We start from the raw sequence: 24,491 nt of genomic DNA, 5'->3' as shown, positions 1-24,491 counted from the left end.
TGACCAATTCTTTGTGACCCCATGGACTACAGCCCACCAGGCTCCTCTGTCCATGGGGATTCTCCAGGCAAGAATACTGGAGTGGGTTGCCATTCCTTTCTCCAGGGGATCTTCCCAACCCAGGGATCAAACACGCGTCTCTTATTATCAACGCGTCCTGCATTGCAGGCAGGTTCTTTACCGTTAGTGACACCTGGGAAATCCAGTTGGGGGTGGGGTTGTCTTTTATTTGTTTTCTCTTTGTCCTTTTGTCTGTTTTCTCTCTCTTTTTCTCATTATTTATAAAAAGGAAAACTCCTATTTGGAATTTCTCTTCCCTTTTTTATCCTCAGCTGTGATTGGTGGCCGATGGCCTCAGCTCATGATAATTCCCTCCTCCCCTCAGCCTGACCTGACTCCTGAGCAGGTGTGTTTGTTGTTCTCATTGGCAAGAGCCAATCAGTAGGGAACGCCAGCCCCTCTCCAAGCCCGTCTCCCACCAAGAAAATACAAATGCACTATCAAAAATGCCCTAGTGAGCTATGCCCTCAAGTGCTGTGCTGTTGGCAGTATTGAACTCAGTAGGTAAAAGGATGGAGCTAAGGAGGCCAAGGCTGATCAATCGCCCTGTGGACCAGATAGCTCTGCTTCAGACCTGCCCTTAAAAATAGCGCCTTCTCAGAGACGGTTCCATCAAGCTGTTGGCCAGGAATCACGATCGTGCTACCTGCCCTGCTCCTTCACCTGCTCTCACATAAGCAGGTGGACACACAGAAAGGAGCATAGGTCTTTGTCAGATGGGGTCACGTGAGAAGAGTTGTACCAGGCACAAGGTGATATGAGAAGCCTGCTGGCGCCCAGAACTCCAGATGTATGGGTGGATTTGGTGGCAGAAAGGGACCAGCTAGAGAGGGGAATGGGTGTGTACAAGGTCCCTACCTCCAACCACCTTTCCTTTCTTTTCCATCAAAGAAAATATATATCCAGCTTAACATGAGTTGGCCCTAGGATCAATACTGTTATATCATGAATGAAAGAAAAACTGTTAGTTGCTTAGTCATGTCTGACTCATTGCGACCCCACGGACTGTAGCCCCCCAGGCTCCTCTGTCCAAAGAATTCTCCAGGCAAGACCACTGGAGTGGGTTGCCATTCCCTTCTCCAAGGGAATCTTCCCAACCAGGGATCGAACCTGAGTCTCCCACATTGCAGGCAGATTCTTTATCATCTGAGTCACCAGGGAAGCCCTTCTATCATGAATGAAGTGAAGTGAAGTCGCTCAGTCATGTCCAACTCTTTGCAACCCCATGGACTGTAGCCTACAAGGCTTCTCTGTCCATGGAATTTTCCAGGCAAGAGTACTGGAGTGGGTTGCCATTTCCTTCTCCAGGGGATCTTCCTGACCCAGGCATCGAACCCGGGTCTCCCATATTGCAGGCAGACACTTTACCGTCTGAGCCACCAGGGAAACCTGGTAACACATTAATATGGGCATGTGTTAACATACAGAAAGATCTGATCCTGGGGGGAGAAAGTTTGTAAAATGAAATTATAAGCATCCAGTATTACATACCCAATGATTTGTGTTACATAATTGGGGTTACAGAACAATGTAAAAGTGTGTTGCTGTTGACTTGACACAGAACTGAGAATGAAAGAACAGGACACTCCAGAGAGAGTCGACTCAGCCCCTCAACAGGCTGGCACCGTGAGGCGTGCAGAGACATGGAAACACAAAGCTTCATTCACTCCTCCACCCCACCTCCCCCCATGTCTTACCTCATCACTGCCATCGACTTGACCAATTCAGACATTCATGATTTCACAGTGGGAATTTATATCACAGGACAAGCATATCTTGTTTATCCCAGCAACAGTTCCTTGCAAATACCCCATTACACGCAATCTCGCCTTCTGTACTAGCATCCGCATGGCAGTGCCAAGCCAGGAGGTCACTATTAGCTCAGAGGCTCTGATGGGAGACAAAGGTGACCTATGAATTCAGGTCCTTCATTTTGTAAACATCCATTATCTCTGTGATGTACACTATTCTACAAGTGTGTTATAACTTGGGCCTGAGCAGTACTCAAGTTACCACCTCCCTCCAGGAGAACCAGCTTTCTTCTCTTCCCTTACTTAGTTACTGAGCTTCTCTGGTGGTTCAGATGGTAAAGACTCTGCCTGCAGTGTGGGAGACCCAGGTTCGATCCCTGGGCTGGGAAGATCCCCTGGAAAAGGGAATGACTCCAGTATTCTTACCTGGAGAATCCCATAGACAGAGGAGCCTGGTGGGCTACAGTTTATGGGAGTCACAGTGTGTCAGGCATGACGGAGGGACTAACATTTTTACTCTTACATCGTTACAGAAGGACTGGAGAAGGCACTATTATATAACTAAGATAACTATATAACTTTGCATCTGTACCCAGACACTTATGCCAGTGAAATGGGACTCTAGACACATGGTCAGCTTAGAAATAATGTTTTAAAGAATGGGACCTGGCCATCAGGAAACCAGGTTCTAATCCTCTCCTGCTGTAACAGTCATAACGGCTCAGTTTCTCATTTCTCTCTCCCTTAGTCACCCCAGTTACAAGACAGGAAATTCAACCCAATGGTCTCAGATCTTAGAACTCTCAAGTCCTAAGGACTGAGTCTCCCTGGGTGATACAAAGATGAATAAGACACATTCTCTACCTTCAGAGTCATGGGCAACTAAAATCCAGAAAAACACAACAATGTCCTATCTGGTGATGCTCAGAAATGTTGAGCATCAATTCTCGTTTATCTCATCTTATCAAGAACTTTTTATAATATTACCTGTCTTAGCAGTCAAACCAAGAGTAGCGTCATTTGCTTGTTTCATGGTGAAAACCTCATTTTAAATAGATTGTTTTTCTTTGGTTGGTGACCCATTTTATCTGCATGAGATGAGTTAGGTGTAAGTTAGATAGCTATGTGGGGCTTCCCTGGTGGCTCAGAGGTAAAGAACCTGCCTACCAATGCAAGAGATATGAGTTCAATCCCTGGGTTGGGAAGATCCCTTGGAGAAGGAAATGGCAACCCACTCCAGTATTCTTGCCTGGAGAATCCCGTAGACAGAGGAGCCTGCCAGGCTACATATAGTCTATGGGATCGCAAGAGTGGGACACGACTGAGCAACTAAACAACAACAGATAGCTATGCAGGCAGGAGACTACATATTTCACCAAAAGCAGGAGGCACAACATCTTTAGAAAGTTCAGACCCACAAATGGTCATGGTAGTGGTGGTTTAGTTGCTGTGTCCAACTCTTGCGACACCATGGACTGTAGCCAGAAAGGCTCCTCTGTCCCTAGGATTTTCCAAGCAAGAATACTGGACTGGGTTACCATTTCCTTCTCCAGGGGATCTTCCCGACCCAGGGATCAAACCTGGGTCTCCTTCACTGCAGGCAGATTCTTTACCAACTGAGCTATCAGGGAAGCCCCTACAAATGCTTATAAAATACAGTTATTTTGTTACACACAGTTATGATTAACTTCTTTTGATACTTTGGGTTCTGAAAGCAGTGACTTTGGGCTCCGATGGAATATTTAAGGAGATAAGCTTTGTCCCAAAATATACATTGGATTGCCACTGGTCCTTTGGTATTAGAACTGCTTGAATGAGTGATGCCCTAAAAGCTCATTGAGCAATTAAAATATGCTTCTGACCCAGACTGGTCTCTGAATGAGACCAGCTCAGTAGAGCCACCCATGTTGGACTGGACATGCACAAGCTTCCAGGGAGGAAGAACAGGATCTGTGTTTCTCAAATATTCCCATCTCAGAACCTCTTTGGGGGACCCCCTATAGTGTCAGCCCTTCAGTCCCACCCTCTCCTGTGCTCCCATCTGGGATGTGATTTTTCATCACTTGAATTTGAAACTGTTCGCACCTGCTGTACCGTCATTGCTTTCTGTAGCAGTCAGCATGGTTGTGGTCCTAAGGTGAAAATTCTGCTCTGGGGCAGCTCCTTGCCACCAGGTGAATATGGAAACTGGAAGTGAGGATGGAAAATTTTAGGTGTCAGTGTGCTGTCATTCTCAGTTCTCCTTCCAGCTAGCCCGTGGTCATGGCCCAGATAATAAAGAGAAATCATTTATTTGTGTAGGGTGGGGAGGGTGACTTGTATTCTGGGATGGACCACAGAAATTTTATTTACATGCTTGTTTTACTGAGGAAAACATTATCCCACTTCCCTCCCCACAATCTCATCCATCAAATCCAGCTGCCCAAAGACTGGAGGAAGGAATTCTTCTACAATTTTAATGAGATAATTAAAGGAGATGAGGTGTATGAATCTACTTCATAATCCCAAAATAATCGTTAACATTTATTGGGTTCTCATTGTATGTCAGGCCCTTTTAAGCATGTAAGTTTTTCCATGTTTAAATCATTTAATCCTCACAACCACTCCATGAAGAGGGTAATATTATTTCCACTTTATAGATGAGACAGTCGAGGCTTAAGTAGCCTGCCTCCAAATCACATAGCTACCAAGTGGCAAAGCTAGACTTAACCCCAGGCCTGCTTGGCTCCAGCACCTGTGTTCATTTCACTGCAACATCAATGAGCTGACCGGAATAACGTTTTTATTAGTTTTTTTGTGTGTTTGCAAGTACCCTGAAAATAGCACAAATGATTAAACAATGAGTAGAAAAATTATGGAGATTAGGATGCCAAGACAGATTCTCTGAATGGGGTACAAAAGATTGGCAGGTCCCAGCACTCCTGCTTATAATATTCCTGTTTCATAATAAAGATCTTCCCAGACTTAGGATGGGGGTACAGCCTGATAAATGCATCTTTAAGCTGAAAATATCCTAAGGTGAAAATGCATTTACTACTGCTAGCCTGTCAAACAGCATAGCTTAGCCTAGCCTATCTTAAACGTGCTGGGAACACTTACATTAGCCTGCAGTTGGGCAAAATCATCTAATGCAAAGTCTGTCTGATAATAAAGTGTTGGGCCTTCCCTGGTGGCCCAGTGGTTAAGACTCTGTTCTTCCAATGCAGGGACCTTGGGTTCAATCCCTGCTCAGGGAACTAAGATCACACATGCCGTGCAGTGCAGCCAGAAGATTTAATGATGATAATAAAGTGTCGACTATCTCATGTAATTTATTGAACACTGTACTGCAGGTGAAAAACAGAATGGTCATCTGGGTACAGGGGAGATCACAAGGCTGACAGAGCTGTTCTCACTGCCGCCACCCAGCACCACAGGAGTATTCTCCTGTACATCACTAGCCCCGGAAAAAGACTGAAATTCAAAATTTTGAAGTGTCATTTCCACCTAATGCGTATCACTGTCCCACCATTGTAAATTCAAAAAATTGCTAAGTCAATCCGTCATATGTCTGGGACTATCTATACTTGAAGCTGTGATATGTAAACCAAAAAAATCAGAGGTAACTTTTGAGACCCTAGTGTGTGTCTTCAGTTAATGATGTTAAAAACTCATACTAAATTGGACTGAATTAACCCATTTGGATCATTGACTGCCCCAGGATAAATGGACTTAACAGGACAAAAATCTCATGTAGACAGACAGACAGACAGACATAGATATATCTATATATATTTTTTTTCCGACTCTTTTCCCTTATAGGTTATCACATAATATTAATTACAGTTCCCTATGCTGTGATTCATGGGGTCACGGAGAGTCGGACACGACTGAGCGACTGAACTGAACTGATGCTATTCTGATTCCAATTTTCTTAATCATTCCCTTTATTGCAACAACATGTACTTTGTGCAAACACCCAGTTTCTGCATCCAGACATAGGAAAGGCCTGTTCCCTGCCCACACCACTACCCTAGGACTTCCTCATGGGTTAACCAGGTGCCATCTATAGCAGGACTTGTATGGGGAAATACATTTAAAGTGCCAGCCTTAATCGAGAACACAGGATGTTCTGAAAATAAGCTATGCCTACTCTAGTGTACCTCACACATGACAGGTTCCCCACGAACCTTTGGAATCTTTCCATTAATCTGTCCGTCTCCTCTCACCCTCAGCTCTGACAGTCACCATTTTGTGCTACCCCTTCATCCCTGTGACTGTGGAGTCCAGCAGCGGTACCAAGGTCCCCCCAGGACTTTCTGTTGTCCCTGGTGTCAGAGCACCCAAGCACCAGTTTACACTTCCCTCTGCACTAAGCCGCATTCCTCTCTTCCTCACCCCGCTTTCCTCTCCAGGGCCGCCGCTTCCTGCTTTGCCTCTTATGTGTCAAGGCCCAGGGCAACATGACCTTTCACCCCTGGCCCGGTCCCTGATGCAGAATGAGGTGGTGACGGGACCTCGTGGAGACCCTGGGTGGTGCCCGGAACTGCGTTTCATCTGTCTGTATCATCGGCCTCCTGTGAGGGGGACCCATGCCCCTTTCCTGCCTCCTCTGTCCTCCAGGGGTGTGGAGGCTGTCCTTAATCCAGAGGCTAACTTGCTGCATTGAGCTAAACGTTTTAGGGTCCAGAGACCCTTCATACACAGGACTAATTCTCTGTCGGTAACCAGGAAGAGTTCAGGAGACTTCCTCTTCGGCTCAGTTCAGTTGCACAGTCATGTCCGCCTCTTTGCAACCCCATGGACCACAGCACGCCAGGCCTCCCTGTCCATCATCAACTCCCAGAGTTTACTCAAACTCATGTCCATTGAGTCGGTGATGCCATCCAGCCATCTCATCCTCTGTCATCCCCTTCTCCTCCGGCCCTCAATCTTTCCCAACATCAGGGTCTTTTCCAGTGAGTCAGCTCTTCGCATCAGGTGGCCGAAGTATTGGAGTTTCAGCTTCAACATCAATCCTTCCTCTTACCCCTTGGGAAATGCCACCTGATTTCTTTGAGATAAGGGCTCAGAGGGCTTCCCAGGTGATGCTAGTGGTAAAGAAACTGCCTGCCAACGCAGGAGAGGTAAGAGACATGGGTTCAGTCCCTGAGTCGGGAAAATCCCCAGGAGGAGGGCATGGCAATCCACTCCAGTGTTTTTGCCTGGAGAATCCCATGGACAGAGGAGCCTGGTGGGCTACAGTCCATGGGGTCGCAAAGAGTCGACACGACTGAAGCAACTTAGCAGGCATGCACACAAGGGGGCTAGTGGGGGACTGTGTTCACTTCCAGAGAAGGAAGTCCTCTGATGATGTCATCTTGCTCTTTCCCCTCTGACCCTCGTGCTGCCTTAGCCTCTCCCTGTAAATGGCTCACAGTGTTTACCTCCAAATGGCCACCTGGCTTATCTGCAGCCTGATCCCTTGATTTCTCCATTCACTTCTCTTGTGGGGCTTTCTTGAAACAGAGGGAAGCTCCTCTGCACCCCCTGCAAAGAACGGAGCCAGTGTCCAACCAGGAGCACAAAGCCTCCTGTATGGCTGATGTGGACTTGCCCACACTGTCTGCACTGAACCACCAACAGGGGTGGCCCTTTGGAGGCCATCCCACACACAGTGATGAAGATTAAGCCTCAGAGCCCTACACATCCCCTGTTTTGTTTCTTTTTGGTTTTGGCCGCACCACATAGCTTGTGTGATCTTAGTTCCCCAACCCAGGATCGAACCTGGGCTCTCAGCACTGAGCACAGAGTCCTAACCACTGGACAGCCAGGGAATTCCCATGTTTAGTTTCTTTCAACCCCTTTCACCCAATGATTATAAAATTCTAGACGCTTCCAGAGGATTTACTGTGTTTGACCTCAGACCTGTGTGAATCCTGCACTCCAAGCTAGGGCAGTTTTCTTCTCGGGGCCGACGGGGGAATTCAGTGACCACTGAATGTGACAGGGGAGTTGAGTGAGATGGGAGAAGGAAATGGGCACCCACAGGGTCGGTGGGAAGTCTTAGCTGCATGTCTTGGAAAGGCGATAGCGGGGGTAGTTCCTAGGGCTGCCGCACACTGGATGGCTTGAACAACAGAAGTGCATTGCCTCATAGTTCTAGAGGCCGGAAGTCTAAGAGCAAGGTCTCAGCAGGATGGGTTCCTTCTGAAGCTGGGGGGATATCTGTGCTATGTCTCTCCCAGCATCTGGTGGTTTGCCAGCAATTTCTGGAGATCCTTGGCTTACGGGTCTTGCATGGCTTACCTCCTGTGTCCCTTGACTCTTCAGTCCGCACCTGTAGGCTTTTGTTGTTGTTTTGCCATGTCTGCCTTCTCCATGAGACTATGATACCCTTGAGAGCCAGGACCACCTTTCCTTACTCTTCATATACTGTGCATCTGAAAGACTACTACACCTATGGTTGGCACTGCCGAAAGGTCTTTGCTTCAGTTTGTATTGTAAGGACTGTGACAAAACATACCTCTCTAGTCCTGTAGCATGTGTGTGTCTGTGTCCGGCCTCCCCCATTCAAGGGGGCAGCAGTCATGTCAGAATAGGGGCCCCGTACTCCAGTATGACCTTCTCTTACCTAAATACATCTGCAATGGCCCTTTTCCCAAATAAGATCTCTTTCTGGAATACTAGGGGGTGGTGACTTCAACACATGAATTTGGGGGTGGGGGAGCACAAATCAACTCATCACAGAAGTGACAGAGCCTGAGTATATGTGTGAAATCTATTTTCAATTCCATCTCAAGACCTAGAGTCTTTAATTTTTGTGTAGTTCTTTATATCACTCATGGTTTCTGCTACTCTTTTACAAAACAGCTGGGAAATGGTATTTTCAGGGAGAAAAAAAATCTGGATCCCAGTGTACTGAGGATGATGAGTGAGAGATACCTGCTGGGCCTGTTGATTTGTATCTCCCTGACCAATGGCTCTTATTATCATCCGTAGCCTTAGGGATAACACGACGGGGAAATGTGATCCTGGAGCGGGAGACAGAAACTTGACCTTAGCCTCTGCTCTACCCTGGAAATGTCCTAGTCAAAAACCAAGAGTTTAACCAGAGGCAGTTTTGCTTTGTTTTTAAGGTCTACTAGTTATTCATTACCTAATGTGAATAAGTAGAAAGTTAGTCAGTCAGTCACGTCGGACTCTTTGGGGCTGCATGGACCGTCCGTGCACTTCTCCAGGCAAGAATACCTGAGTGGGTAGGCATTTCCTTCTCCAGAGGATCTTCTCAACCCAGGGATCGAGCCTGAGTCTCCTGCATTGCAGGCAGATTCTTTACCATCTGAGCCACCAAGGAAGCCCAGTGTGATTAAATGGGGTTGAATTTTGATGAATTTTAAGTAGAGAAACTTTACTAATAAATAAAAGGAAAGAAGATGAGAAAAGAAATCAGACCTCTTTTTGTGACCATCACATTTAAGGTCCTACCTTATTGGGGACTTTTTGGTAGTGAAAAGAAGGGGTTATTTGTGTCTAGAAGAGGTCTACAGGAGAAAGGTTTGGGGTCAGAAAGTACTTTCCACCAGAAAGAGGTCCCCTACCAGTCCCAGCTACATTCCCTGCCCCACCGCACCCCACCCCCTTTCTAAATCCCAAGTGGCCAATTGCATGTGGCCTTTCCTCTCTCTTCCTTGTACGTTTCCCTACCATATCAAGACCTTCGGACCAAGGGCAATGTGGATAATTTCCCAGTTTCCCAGCTGGGCAGTTCACCAAGAACAAACCCAGACATCAAGGCCAGACCAAAAAAACATCTTCTTGTTTTAGAAGACTCCTACATCTAGGGGATTTAATGCACCCACTGTCCGCTTAGTGCATTTCCTGTATCCGGAGCTTCTCTGCCTGGCGGCTCTGGTCTCATAAGTTTCCATACCCTGCTGCCAACTTATAATAACAGAGGCAGCAGGGTAACAGCATCAGAGCCCTCTCCATACGTGGGCGCACGCTTTTTGCAAACTGAAACAAAGCTTGGAAGGGCTCAATGCAGACCTTTCAGCCTTGACAGTGGTTGTGCCCAGACCACCAGGAGCCTGGAATTAAATACCCTCTGTTCCAGTTCTCCACAGTTAATGTTATCAACTTCATCAAGTACTTCCTCTTTCAGTGGTGTCTGCAGAGAAATAAATAAATCAAGCCCATCCAAGTCCTGTTTCTGCCCAGATCCTGAGTCAAAAGTAACATCAGAGTTGGAAAAGCCAGAGCACTGTCTCCCTCCCTCATTGTTCCCAAAATCTGGGCAGGAACAGAGAGTGAAATCTCTCCAGGACATTACATCAGTTCCTCTTTTACCCTTGGCATGAAAAGTTCTTCCTCTCATAGTCCTCCCAGACTTCCTAAGGCTTGCCCCAAGTGCACACCCATCCACTGAGCCTTGACGCCTGGGACATCAAAGAAAACCTGCAGGTAACCAGGCTGCTGGCCAAAGCCTGCGTCCGTTCTGAAATTTGTAAGACAGGAAATGGATTCAGGAAATAGGATTTCTCAGTACATGGTCTTCATCATCCTTAAGTATTTTTAAACCTTAATAAGCTTTTAAGGAAAGGGAGACATTCTATAAATGGCATTTAGAAGAAAATATATGAAACTTCAAAATGCAACTGTCTTAAATATTGCTTACAGTGATGATGTTCTGTGACATGGACAAAAGAGAAATTCATTTTTGTGGATGCAGAATTGAGATCCATATTAGCTATGAAAAGAAAAATTTGCCTCATCTCCAGATGATTGCAGATCATTTCTGTCATACTAATAATTTCAGCCATTAAAGTTAACTCCCTGGGCTAATCAGTGTCCTGCAAGCTTTTGTCTGCATTGAGATTAAAGTGAGGAAGTTAGGACTTGTCATCCCCACCTATACCCTTGCAAGGTTGATTAAGCACTTTAATTCCTTTATAAAATCATAACCACCAAGCCCTCATATCACCTGAAAACTAATAGTTCCTCATTATCATCAGCTATTTTCTTAATTTTCCAGCTATCGCATAAATGTTTTTACAGTTGGTTTGAATCACAGTCTAAGCAATGATCTGTTTGTTCATTGCAAACAGTTGACGTGTTTCTTGAGTCTCTTTCAATCTATAGGTCCCCATCCATATCTTTTCTTTTTTAATATTTTATTTTTTATTATTTATTTATTTGACAGCACTGGGTCTTAGCTGAGGCATCCACACTCTTTAGTTGCGGCATGTGGGGTCTAGTTCCCTGAACAGGGATCAAATTTAGGCCCCCTGCATTGGGAGCATAGTCTTAGCTCCTGCACCACCAGGGAAGTCTGTCCTTATTTTTCTTGTGCACATGTTTCTAGTTGCTTTCAAGATTTTCTGTTTATTTTTGATTTTCAGCAGTTTGTGTGCCTGGATGTGGCTTTCTTTGTATTTATCCTATTTGGAATTTGCTGAGCTTCTTGGATCTTTAAGTTTGTATATTGCTTCTGTTGTTAACAAATTGAGGACAGTTTGGCCATTATTTCTTAAATTTTTTTTTTTTTTTGCCTCATTCTTTGTTTTTTCTTTGACAATGTTACAGTGACTGTGCAGGAAAATCATGTTATTTTCTTAGATGAGCACATAAGTATTTAGGATAGGATATCCGAATTTCTGGGGCTTCCTTGGTGGCTCAGTGGTAAAGAATCTGCCTGCCAATGCAGGAGATGTGGGTTCAATCCTTGGGTCAGGAAGATCCCCTGGAGAAAGAAATGGCAATCCACTCCAGTATTCTTGCCTGGGAAATCCCATGGACAGAGGAGCCTGACAGGCTACGGTCCATAGTGTCGCAAGAGTCAGACACAACTTAGCAACTAAACCACCAGCATCAGAATCTCTAATATGCTTTAAAATAATACAGTTTTTAAGAATGTGTTGGTGGGAGGTAAAAACCCTTCTCCATTAAAAAAAAAAAAAAAAAATTCTCACTTTCTTGAACTCCAGTTACATCTCTTTTAGACCATTTCATTGTTCCCACAGGTCACTGAAGATCTGTTTCTTTGTCTTTAATCTTTATTGATCTGTTTTCATATTTACTAACCCTTTTATCATCTCCCATCTGCTAAGTCTGTCCAGTCCAATATTTCAAGTACTGTATTTTTTGGTTCAAAAAACTTTTCTGATAGTTTCCTTTTCTCTTCTGATGATCTTCATCTGTTATCAGTCATTACCACCATTATCTTTAAGTACCTGAACTTATTTATAATAGCTACATTAAAGTTCTTATTTGCTCCTTCCAGTATCTAGATTATCTGAGTCTATTTCTGTTGCCTGCCTTCCCTCTTGAATATGGGTCATATTTTTATGTTTCTTTACATGTCTAGGAAATCTTTAGTGAATACTTAATATTATAAATATCATGTAATAGAGACTCTGGATTATGTTATATTCCCCTGAAGAGTGTTGATTTTTCTGCTAGTAGGCAGTTAAATACTGGCTGATCACTTTGATTTTGTGGAGACTAGATCTTATAATTGACTAGGGAACATCTATTTCAGTTTTACCTTTAGTCCTCAGGCAGATCCCTTTTTCCTAGAGCACTAGTCCTTACTCCAAAGGTATGACCATTCTGGGCTAATAAATAGCCTGAGGTGTTTTCAGAGTCTTCCTTGATAGATCTCCAACTCTGAACTCTACCTCTAGTACTGTGAACACCAGCTGAGATTTCTGCTAATGTCTTTAAACCATACAGCTATTCCCTTTCATTGAGCTTCTTGGAGTCTCCCCTGTACGTTGCTGTTCAGGAGCACATGTTAAGGATTTGGGGGAATTTTATGTGCCCATTAGTGGCTACTCCTTCTGAGGCTCCCTTCTTTATGGAAATTTTCTCAGGTTTGTTTTTGTTTTGTTTTTTCTTTTTTTTGCCTTTTGGTAGCTTCATACTCTACTCCCTGGCATCTCAAGCAACTTTTTGTTCTTTTTCTAGCTGCCCCAGACTACATGGACTGGGGAGGTCCCTCTGGATGAAAAAGTGAAAGTCATTGAGTCATGTCCGATTCTTTGCAACCCCATAGACTGTAGCCCACCAGGCCCCTCTGTCCATGGAATTCTCCAGGCCAGAATACTGCTGAGTGGGTAGCTGTTCCCTTCTCCAGGGGATCTTCCCAACCCAGGGATCAAACCCAGGTCTCCCACATTGCACGCAGATTCTTTACTGTCTGGGTGAAAGCTGTATAAATTTGGATCTCACTCTGGACAGTTCCTTTCTTGCAAGACTAAAATCCCCTCAGTAACTTTTTTTTTTTTTGGCCACACCTCAAAGCATGTGGGATCTTAGTTCCCTGACGAGGGATTGAATCCATACCCCCTGCACTGGAAGCACAGAGTCTTAACCACTGAACCACCAAGGAAGTCCCTCAGTAACTTTTATAAATACATTTTATCCAGACACACGGGAAAGTTAGTCTGCTACAAGTCACTCTGCCATTATTGAACCTGGAATCCTCTCTGAGGAGAAAAATGATAGCATACCATAGTACTCCACCTTACTTTACTTATCTAACCATAGAGCCTGGAGACTGGTCCTTAGCACAATATCACGGTACTCCTTATTCCATTTTATAGCTGTGTATCCTTCATCATTTAGAGAGAGACTCTCATTTGTTAAATCAGTCTTCTATTGGTAGCTAATCCAGTGATTGTGTGCATGCTTAGTCATGTCCAACTCTTTGTGACTTTGCCTGCCAGGCTTCTCTGCCCATGGGATTCTCCAGGGAAGAATATTGGAGTGGGTTGATATTTCGTCCTCCAAGGGATCTTCCTGACCCAGGGATCAAACCTGCATTTCTGGCATCTCCTGTGTTGCAGGCTGAACCACCACTGAACCACCTGGCTTCCAATGATTAAGCACTTTTAAATTCATAGCAGCATGTTATATAGTGATTGCAAAGTAAGCCCTTTGCTTTCAAGCAGATGCTCATGAACAATATTCCTTTTGTTCACCATGACATATGATTGGTGAGATCTAGTGGAGTCCCCATTTTCCTATTATCCCTGTGTTAAACTTTGATAAACAACCACCTTTGACTCTTGTGTGCTAAGCCTATCAAATTCCCAGATCCCCTTTATATGTTCTTCATATAGATACTGACTCATGGTGAAAGGAGATGACTTTGTCTTGCTTTACTTAGAACCATGGATAAGTCTTTGACCCAGAACAAGGACCTGCAGGTATATGCATGCTTTTGGTGAAACAGCTCTGGGAGTAGATGTGGCCAGAGAAACCTCACTGAGATGAGTGGGGGACTCTGGAGAAAGCTCCGTGTGTATAGGCAGATTTCTGCACTTCTGACCCTGTTAAGAACAGGGCCTCCTAAAGCCATGTGTTTGCTGGTCCCTCCCTCATCCCAGCCCATGGAGCTTCTGCCACTGAGCTGTGTACACTCCTGATGTTGTCTTTGCTCAAGTGTCTCCAGCTGGAGAGTTCAGGTGGGATGGGGTGCAGGCATTTATTGTCAGGGGTCCACTCTTCCTCCTTAACTCTACCTGTCTGACCATTTGTAGGGACTGTGCATTCAGAAACAACATGCTTCTAAATGTTCTTTAAAGTGCAAGACTATCATTCTGTAAATCAGGCCCACTGTGCCTGCTCAGAGCAGGGTTTGATATGACTCCCCCTACCCCCGCACTGCCCCCTGCTGCCCCCAGTGTCTACATAGCAAAGAGGTAGATGCTCTAATGGGCATATAAGGATATGGAATCTGACTGGAGTCTATCTGTCTGGGTGACCTTGGGCAAGTTATCTTTTTATTTAAGAATATTTGTTTATTTGTCTGTGTCAGTCTTAGTTGGGGCACACAAGATCTTCATTGCATCATGTGGGATCTTTTGCCATGGGCACTAAGGCTCTCAACTTGTGGCCCATGGGCTATAGACCATGAGGGTTTAGTTGCCTGGTGATATGTGGAATCGTAGTTCCCTGACAGGGATCGAATCCTTCTCCCCTTCTTTGCAAGGCAGATTCTTAACCACTGGACTACCAGTGAAGTCCCTGCTGAACTTCTTTATGCCTCCATTTTTCTCTCCTGTTATAAACAGGAGTACGGTAGCATCTTCTACTTGTGTGAAAGTATTAGTGGCTTCGGTAGTGCCCAATGCATTGTGACTCCGTGGACTGTAGTCCCCCAGGCTCCTCTGACCACGGAATTCTCCAGGAAAGAATACTGGAGTGGGTTGCCATTCCTTTCTGTAGGGGATCTTCCTTACCCAGGGGTCAAACCTGGGGTCTCTTGCATTGCAGACAGATTCTTTACCATCTGAGTCACCAGGGCGTGTTGTAAATTTTAAACAATATAATCCAATCATAGAATATACAGTAATTGCTTTATTATTTTCATCATCTTTATCATTAATAGCAACAACTCCTAGAAGCAGAGGATATGAAAATTGGGTTATGAAAATGTAAGTCAGTGAAAGCCTCTCAAGAGAGACCCTCAAGGGCCCTGAAAAACCACACTAAAGAGTCAAGTAACAAAAAGATAAAGAATGAGTGTGTGGCTTCTTTGTGTTTATAAGCCACTAATAGGTGATAAATGGAATACTTGTAGACATTCTTAGCTTCTCCAGGAGCAGGAAAAGAATTTCAAGTATGTGCAATTTAATTTTTTTTAAGCGGGGGAAAAAGACCTCACATCTGGGGGCATGCTCCATGCTTGTTACCTTTAGGACTGCTGTGGGGTTCCCGCCCCTGAACATCCATCGGGGTCCCTGACTGTCCTTCCCTCTGCCCCACAGATAACGGTGTCCAGAGGACCTCAAGGCCGTCGGCCGAGAACGTACACCAGAACCCTCCCACCATTGAACTGTTGCACCGTTCCAGGTCGCCCATCACGACAAACCACCGGCCTTCTCCCGACCCCGAGCAGCGGCCCCTCCGGTCCCCCCTGGACAACATGATCCGCCGCCTCTCCCCAGCCGAGAGGGCCCAGGGACCGAGGCTCCACCAGGAGAACAACCATCAGGAGCCCTACCCGCTGTCAGTGTCTCCCATGGAGAACAACCACTGCCCACCGTCGTCTGAGCCCCACCCGAGGCCCTCCAGCCCCCGGCAGGAGGGCACGCGGGTCATCCAGCTGATGCCCAGCCCGATCATGCACCCTCTGATCCTGAACCCCCGACACTCCGTGGATTTCAAGCAGCCGCGGCTCTCCGAGGACGGGCTGCACCGGGAAGGGAAGCCCATCAACCTCTCGCATCGGGAGGACCTGGCGTACATGAACCACATCATGGTCTCTGTCTCGCCGCCCGAGGAGCACGCCGTGCCCATCGGGAGGATAGCAGGTGGGTAAGGCCCCGCCCTCCCGGGAGCCCCCATGCCATCCCAATTAGGTGCCCTCCAGAGGCGCTGGGAGGCCAAGGGGAGGGAAGAGGCTTTGATAGCAGGTGGGTAGCCCCCCGCCCTCCCGGGAGCCCCCACACCGCCCCAATTAGGTGCCCTCCAGAGGCTCTGGGAGGCCAAGGGGAGGGAAGAGGCTTTGATAGCAGGTGGATGAGCCCCCCGCCCTCCCGGGAGCCCCCACACTGTCCCAATTAGGTGCCCTCCAGAGGCTCTGGGAGGCCAGGGCATGGAGGCTTTGCCGGCAGGAGACGAAATTCCCTAAATGGGCTAGTTAATGAGGCGCTGGGCTGCCGGAGTTAATGAGCCTCAGAAATGTGAAGAAACAAATGTCCTCCGACCAGCTTACAAGGAGAGTCACATTAGGATTGTGGCTAAGCGAAAACATTTAAAATCAAAGGTTTATGAGCATGTTAATGGCCCTGTCCCGGAGTTTCCAGTGGCTAATTAATGAGCAGGCACAGCACAGAGGACCTCTGTCTCAGATTCAGGCCTGGATTTCCATCCTCTGGGCAGTAACTCCACGTAGCCTTCACCTTGGGAAGAGGCAGGAGAGAAAAGTAGGATTAGGGTGTTGTTTGGTCATTTGGACAGAGGAAGCCACGCCCGAATTCTTTTCCTTTGATGATGACAAGCCCAAATTTGTGAGAAACCAATGAAAAAAATCACCATGTTGTATTTTTGCTCATGTGTCTGTAATTTACATGAAGTCATTCTCCAGAAGCTTTTTATAATCCTCTCACCTCTTGGCAAAGTTAGGGCTTTTCCTTAAGCTTCTCTCTGGTCACGAGACACTTGTTGAGCACCTACTGTGTGCAGATAAACTCATTAGGACATAGAGGACACAGAGCTGATTAAACACAATTACTTCCTCAGGGATTTAAAATTTACTAGGAGAGACAGGTGTGAAAACCACTAAGGTATAAGACAGAAGGAGATAAGCCCTCTGCCCCGTTCAGTCAAACCACAAGCGTTTATTGAGTACCTATTGTGTGGTGTGGATGCAATGCAGAGAGAAAGGTTTTTAATATTTTATTTATTTGACTGCGCTGGTCTCAGTTGTGGAATGCAAACTCTTAGTTGTGGCATGTGGGATCTAGTTCCCCCACCAGGGATGGAGCCCAGGCCCCCTGCATTGGGAGTGTGGAATCTTAGCCACTGGACCACCAGAAAAGTCCCAATAAGGAGCATTTTGACTGGAGGAATTGAGGAAGGAAGATAGCTCGAAGTTGAAAGTGGTTATGGGTCCAGTAACGGGAGGACCGGCTTCCCTGGTGGTTCAGTGGTAGAGAATCTGCCTGACAGTGCTGGAGACACAGGAGACGTGGGTTTGATCCCTAGGTCAGGAAGATTCCCCTGGAGGAGAAAATGGCAACCCACTCCAGTATTCTTGCATGGGAAATCCCATGGATAGAGGAGCTTGGCGGGCTACAGTCCAGGGGGTCGCAAAGAGTCAGACACAACTTAGCAACTAAATAACAGTGCAAGGGAGACATGGAGGCAGGAGAGAGGTCAGACTATTCAGGGAAGCGTGAGACATTCTCCTTCCTCCTTGAGCTGATGCTGTAGGACTGAGATCCAGCTGAAGCTCAGGATGAAGCAGGGCTCACAACATCATGATAACACAGGTCCTAAGGCTACTTTACCGCTGTCTTGACTGGCTGTCTCTTTTTTATTGAAGTCATTCGTTTCTAAATTTTTCTCTGGTCCCAAGGGCACCTCTGATATCACCTCAATTTTACCACTATAAAAAAGTTACATCAGGAATGTTGAATCAAGAAAATCAAAGAGCTATGACTTATATGTTTCAAAAAGAAAACAAAAACTATGAAAAGTGAAATGGTCTGTGCTTGGAATGTGATTCAAAAGCATCCCACAGGGCTGGGAGTGAGGAATGCATAGTTGTGGTGGTTCATTCACTAAGTCATGTCCGACTCTTTGTGATCCCATGGACTGTAGCCCACCAGGCTCCTCTGTCTATGGGATTTCCCAGGCATGAATACTGGAGTGGGTTGCCATTTTCTTCTGTGGGTAAAATAAGGTTAGTTATGACCCAAGGGCGGAGAAGGCAATGGCAAGCCACTCCAGTACTATTGCCTAGAAAATCCCATGGATGGAGGAGCCTGGTAGGCTGCAGTCCGTGGGGTCACTAAGGGTCGGACACGACTGAGCGACTTCGCTTTCACTTTTCACTTTCACACATTGGAGAAGGAAATGGCAACCCACTCCAGTGTTCTTGCCTGGAGAATCCCAGGGACGGGGGAGCCTGGTGGGCTTCCGTCTATGGGGTCACACAGAGTCGGACACGACTGAAGTGACTTAGCAGCAGCAGCAGCATGACCCAAGGGCTATGTGGCTGGGTATTGGATGCACAGAGATTTACGTTATTGTTCTGTGTACCTTTATTTAAAGTTTCTTGAATGATGGAGAGGAAAGAAAGAACAGGGGTTAACGTAGCTTTGCTTATTCTGCAAAGCATGTGTGTTTCCCAGATAGTTGGAGGAAGAGGATGGGGTCAGTGTATTCCTGTGAATAATATAAATGACCTGTTCTGAGCTTTCCAGGCATTCCCTTCTTGTCTGTATCTGCCATGTTTGTCTTGTTTCTTGTGTGGTCTGTACAGCAGTTCTGAACATTCTGAGGGTACTTGCCACTTGTTTATAATCCTCAGGACAGCTCTGGGAAGGGAGCTAGTCATTGCTGAATTCATTTTATATGGAAGGGATCATTTACAGGGGAAACCATAGAGGAAACTGAACGCAGAGAAGTGGAGGCCACGTAGTGGCTGGATGATGTGGCTACAAGACAGCCCTTGCCAACACCCACCCCCCCACTTCCTAATCACCATCTGTCTTGTCACCTCCTCTGTAATGCCCTCTTCGCCACAGACTTCTTAGGAATCCGAGATAAGCCCCATGTGTCAAGTTAAATTGTTTAGACTTAACAGCTGTTTTTCCCTTGTTTAGTAGGTTTAGAAATTTTTTAATATAGCTATCTTAAAAATTGTTCTACTCTGTTGGTATATTCCCAGATTTCATAATCTCCATATGTCTGTGTTCAGTAATTTGACCAAATCCAGGATAGCTAATATAATCAAAAGGCAGTGTTTCTGAAGGGTGAAACAAGAGGGAAATCTATGATCTAATATTTAGTCTTAATCCTGTGACCCTCTGAATAGAACCCATCACAATTCCAGGCTCCTTTGTTTCATTTGGGATCTCCCTGTCTCTCCACCCCATTTTGGTATCTTCTTGGACAACTCAGATCCTTGTGGAATTTATTCTTTTATTGGCAGTCGAATTCATTGGGTGATTCTTATGTACAGTGTAAAGTCCTTTCATTACTGAACAGTCATAAAAGCCCTTCAGATCTCCCTAAAGCAGCTTTTAGGTGAGAAAACTTAGCTCCTTATGCTTTTTTTATATTTATTTAAGTAGAAGATAATTACAATATTGTGATGGTTTTCGCCATACATCAGCATGAATTGGCCACAGGTATACATGTGTCCCCTCCATCCTGAACCCCGCCCCAACTTCCCTCCCCACCCCATCCCTCTGGGTTGTCCCAGAGCACCAGCTTTGGGTGCCCCGCTTCATGCATCGAACTTGCACTGGCCATCTGCGCCTAGAGGGCACTGAAGGTGCTGCTGTGTCACACTGACAGAGACTGTAGCTGAAGGATATGGGTAAGAACACTAATTGTGACCATGGATGAAAGGGTCAGGTCTTGTCCATTCAGATAGTCCTGGAGATATGCCTTTGGACACCTTCTGTGTTTATGGCGCTGCTCTGCATTCATGGGGGTTGGGTGTTCAAGGAGATTGTAAGACACGATCTTTGTTGTGAAAGAGCTGAAGACAATTGACTACAACTGCAGCTCATGGTACCTTCCAGGGACTCCAATGAAGTGCTCTAAGAGGTCAGAGTAGGGGTGTCAGGAGGCTTTCATGGGGGAGCTGAATTTTGGCTGGCCTTAGATGAATGCTTAGAATATGAACAAGTAGAGATTAGAGGAAAAAGAGGTCATTCCAGATGGAGAAAATGCCAAAGCAAGATAAGCCCCAGTATAAACTCCAGAATCCAGGTTTGTTAAAAATGGATTTTTCAATTCAGTTTTTCTCATGTTTTAATCTCTCCGAAATTGGGACGCATCATCCACTTAAGAGATTGCATGCAAGTTGTGATAGTTTACTTAGGTATTTACCTGGTGGAAAAACTAAAATATTCAGTAAATATTCATCTAAGAGGTAGTTGACAGTTTAAATACAAACCACAAATTAGATCAGTTGAAATAGAACATGTAGCTTATTTTGAAAGGTGGTGTTTATTTTTCAAAGAATAAGAACTGTTACTGAGTTTAACAAGTTGGAATGGCTGGCATTTGTGAGACAGAGTTTAACATAGGACAGAATGAGAAGATTCCTGGCTTCTGCTTTTTAATTTATTTTTAATTAGGGGACAATTGCTTTATAATGTTGCTTTGGTTTCTGCCATACAATAATGTGCATCAGCTATAAGTACATATATATCTCTCCCTCCTGGGTTGTTTTTTTTTTTTTAAACTAAAGAGTCAGTGGTATGTGTGATGCTGAGCAAGTTGCTTCTTTCTGTGCTATTTTCTATTATCTTCAGGAAAGGATTACTTGAGGGAGGTGAGAGCATCTGTGCCACCTTCTAGCATTTTCTTAGCCCATCACAGTTCTACCGGCCTGTGTCTCACTGATGTGTTTCATAGCCAAAGACGGGAACTGGCAGTGAGCACCATAAATTGAAGAAGGCTAGCAAGGGTGATGCTGTGTTTTCAGTATGATATTGGAAATCATCCTTACAACTCATTGACTTCAAAGCTAGAAGCATCTTTTACAGATGGAGAAACTGAGGTTCGGGCACGTCAAGCATTCAGCCTCGAGCTTCATCCAGTGTTCTTTCCAGAGCATTTGTTTCCTTAGGCCCAGGGACTGGAAACGCTGGCCTATAGGCCAAGTCAGCCACCGCCTGTTTTTGTAAGTCAAGTTTTATTGGCACAGGGCCACACCCATTCACTTAGTATTGTCTGTGACTGCTTTGGCGGGGTTGAGGAGATACAGCTGACACAGGACGGCCCACAAAGCCTGAAATATTATATTTACTGATGGGCCTGTTACAGAAAGAGTCCGCCGCTCCCTGTTCTGCGGCACTGTCTGCTTTGAAATCATAGGTATAATGGATTCAGGGGGTAGAAAACGCTGTCATTGCTCTCCAGGAATTACACCTCAAAGAATGAGGCATGCCTAAGGCATGTGGAGGGAACAATGGAGCGCTGTAAGGAGGGAGATAAATCCTGATGGCAGGATGATTGCTGAGCCACCCAGAGTACTTACAGTAACATCATTAACATAAAATACAGCTGAAGAAAAGCGAGTGTGGGCTGCCTACTTGAACTGTGTAGTTCAGATCATTCACTCATTCCAAAATTCTCATGTCTTTCTCTGTGCCAGGCATTTTGCTCAGTGATAGGGTGAAGCTTCTCTAAATGCCAAATGTTGTGTCTTCGCTGGCAGAAGACAGTGTGCTTCTTACTTTATGCCATCAGACAAGCTAAGCTCCCTGCTTTGGTTTTAACCATAGACACCTCAGTTTTAAAAGAAAAAATTGAAGTCATTTTGGCTTTCTTAAACTTCTACAATTCCACTAAAACCTGAGTTACCAGACTTCCTGTCTGCTTATCTCTTCCTTGGCCTTAATCCAAAAAGTCAGCTAAGGAAGCGAGATTCATTGGCAATGTGGTTGATAATCCATTCGAAGTCATTCATCTGCTCCACAAAAGCGGGGGCTATAGAAGTCTGTACAGAGTTGGTTGTTCAAAGTCCATGGACCATCCAAATAGAGAATATCTTGTCTTATGCCTACCTCACAACTTTTGCTGTTGTTGTTCAGTTGTGTCTGACTCTTTGCGACCCCACGGACTACAGCGCACCAGACTTCCCTGTTCTTCACCATCTCCCCGAGTTTGCTCAGACCCATGTTCATTGAGTCGGTGATGACAACTCTCGCTTTTCTCTGCAAACGTGAGCTTCTTCATGGTTTATGAGGATCTCACTGGTGAGTTGATTCTACTGCAGATAAAACAAAATTCTCCCCACGCCACTCCCAGGCCCTGTGCACGTCACTTCCAACCCTCTGATAATGCTGGCCTGGCAATCTGAGATCCTCAAAGGATCTGAGAATATATGTATTCTCTCTCAAGGTTGTATTTTTGAGAAACAAAAGGTTTCTCATCAAGGAGACATCGAATCTCCCAGATTGCTTACTTGTCACAGAGCACCGTCCTTTTTTGATCTGGTTTTATTGGCTGGATGAGCTCTGTGAGCACAAACAGTCAACCCTGGAGCATCTAATCAGACATCAGATAAGCCCAAGACTCCAGGGACAGCACCTGGGGGCTCATCCTCAGGGCTGGATGGAGGGGTCATGATGCACATGGACTTGTATTGCTTCAGGAACAACCCTGGAGAGAGAAAGGCCAGTCTTAATGGATTGTATCAAAGTGATGAGGGCAGCCTTTGTGGTAAGGTGTGGCAGTATGCACATACACATTTGTAGATACTGTGTTTGGAAAAAAGCACAGGGTTGTGGGATATCTCCGTAAGCCAAGGGGCCTCAGGGATTTAGTACCGGCTGGGAGAGCCATGTCCTCCCGCACTGTCTCAGGCAGGTAACCCTCTGCTGACCGAGAGCCCTCCCTGACTCCCGGCCCAGGGCCTTCATCCACCGCTGCTCAGAGGGCTCTTGGGGAAGAGCCTCTGGAATCAACACCATTAGAATCTAGCCTTTGGCTCCCAGGCTGAGGTACTTAAGTTTGCTGAAGCCCAGTCATCTTATCCATAATCATGCAGATACTAATACCCATTTCTGGGCACTTTTGAGCTCTAAAGAGACACTATGCAAATATTAGCACAAACAGGTTAATTTCTATGTGTTAGCGTCCCAGCTCTGCTCAAGGGTTGAGCAAAGGGAGGGCAGTGGGTACGGCCAGCACCACTGCCCACCGGAGTGGGTGTGGGGGCCTTGAACCAAACAAAGCCTTCTGTCTGGACGTTTGTTCCAAGAGATACTGGCCTCTGACGTGCAGACCTTCAAAGAACCCTAGGTTCCTTGGAGACTAACTTCTTCCCTCTTGCTCTCCTCCCCCGAGGCTTTGCCCACTGTATTTTGAGGAGACCCTTGGAGACTTTGGCAGACTCCACCCCGACAGGAGTCTCCCAAGTGGCCTGGCTTCACACACTCTAGCTGAGTCACTACACTTTCTTTTCATTGGGACCTCTAAGAAATCAGCCCTAAAAGAGAAGGAAGTTTCAGGATGGCCTTCTTAAAAAGATAACACAGTACCAGCCCAGTAACAGGGTAGGAAATAAGAGAAGGGACTTGAGGAGACTAGAGGTTCCAGTTTGTTTTAAGGGTATGAATTTCTGGAACAGCATCCCTAGTCCCAGTGGTGCCTGGATGCAAATTCTCGGTGGGGGGGGGGGGGGAGGGTCTTATTGGAATCTGTCTGGGGACTTGATCTCAGCTATAAGGTGTGATTGCAGATTCCTGCCTTTCCCAGCCTCGCTCCACACCTCCTGCCACCAAAGGTGAGACAGTTTAGCGGCGTTTGCAGCTGCGGTCCCTGTGCTCCGGTGAAGCCAGGAAGCACAAATTTGTGTTCTCTGCCTCGGCTTCTCCCCCTCCCGGCTGGCTGCTATGCACATACGGCTTCTGTTTTCCTGCGCCACAGCAGAGCACAAGCAGTTGCCTGCTGTAAACACACCTCTGCCTATCAGCACAGGGTTGGCTGCACTGGATTTATCAGCTTTCTGCTTCTAGGTAATGGCCCATCTAGAATCAAGGCAGAAAAAGAAAAAAAAAAAAGCTATAGACAGCTACCCACCCTGCAATGGTGTAAAACCCATGCTTCTGTAAGCAGGGTTTCTCAAGGTGGGCACTCTCGATATTTTGGCTAAATAATCCTTTGTTGGCGGGGGGATGGCATTCTTTTGTGCATTACATACGAACCTTCAAGTTGCAAGCTTTCAAAGATGCAAACGTGGGATCCCATGTCTAATCACTTAGGTTAGTTCACACGTCTGGCGTGTATTCTAAAGTGGCTGTGCTTTTGTGTACTTTGCTGTTCAGCACTGCACAGAGTACAGTAGTACTGTCTTTATTCAAGCCCGGGCTGTCCAGAAGCAAGCATAAAAGCAGCGGTGATGTAACTGCTATTACTGTACTTTCCAAGATACTGTGTGTGAATACTCAGTCACCTCTGACTCTCCTGTGACCCCATGGACTATATAGTCTTCTATCCCTGGAATTTCTCAGGCAAGAA

At 45.8% G+C, this 24,491-nt stretch overlaps 1 protein-coding gene across 4 annotated transcripts in view; it reads left to right on the top strand.

The window, feature by feature from the left end:
- ETV6 (ETS variant transcription factor 6) overlaps positions 1–24,491 on the top strand; it is a 284,029-nt gene that overhangs the window by 247,768 nt on the left and 11,770 nt on the right. For all 4 annotated transcript variants that reach the window (XM_088837320.1, XM_088837317.1, XM_088837319.1 and 1 more), the window contains one exon: positions 15,545–16,090. In XM_088837320.1, the coding sequence (XP_088693446.1) occupies positions 15,545–16,090 (546 nt within the window). The remainder of the gene's footprint in view (positions 1–15,544; positions 16,091–24,491) is intronic.

Source organism: Moschus berezovskii, chromosome 6 (genome assembly GCF_049115385.1).
Source record: "Moschus berezovskii isolate FMDL1 chromosome 6, NW_MosBer_1.0, whole genome shotgun sequence".
Classification (NCBI taxonomy): Eukaryota; Metazoa; Chordata; class Mammalia; order Artiodactyla; family Moschidae; genus Moschus; species Moschus berezovskii.
This window is presented reverse-complemented; position numbering and strand designations above follow the sequence as displayed.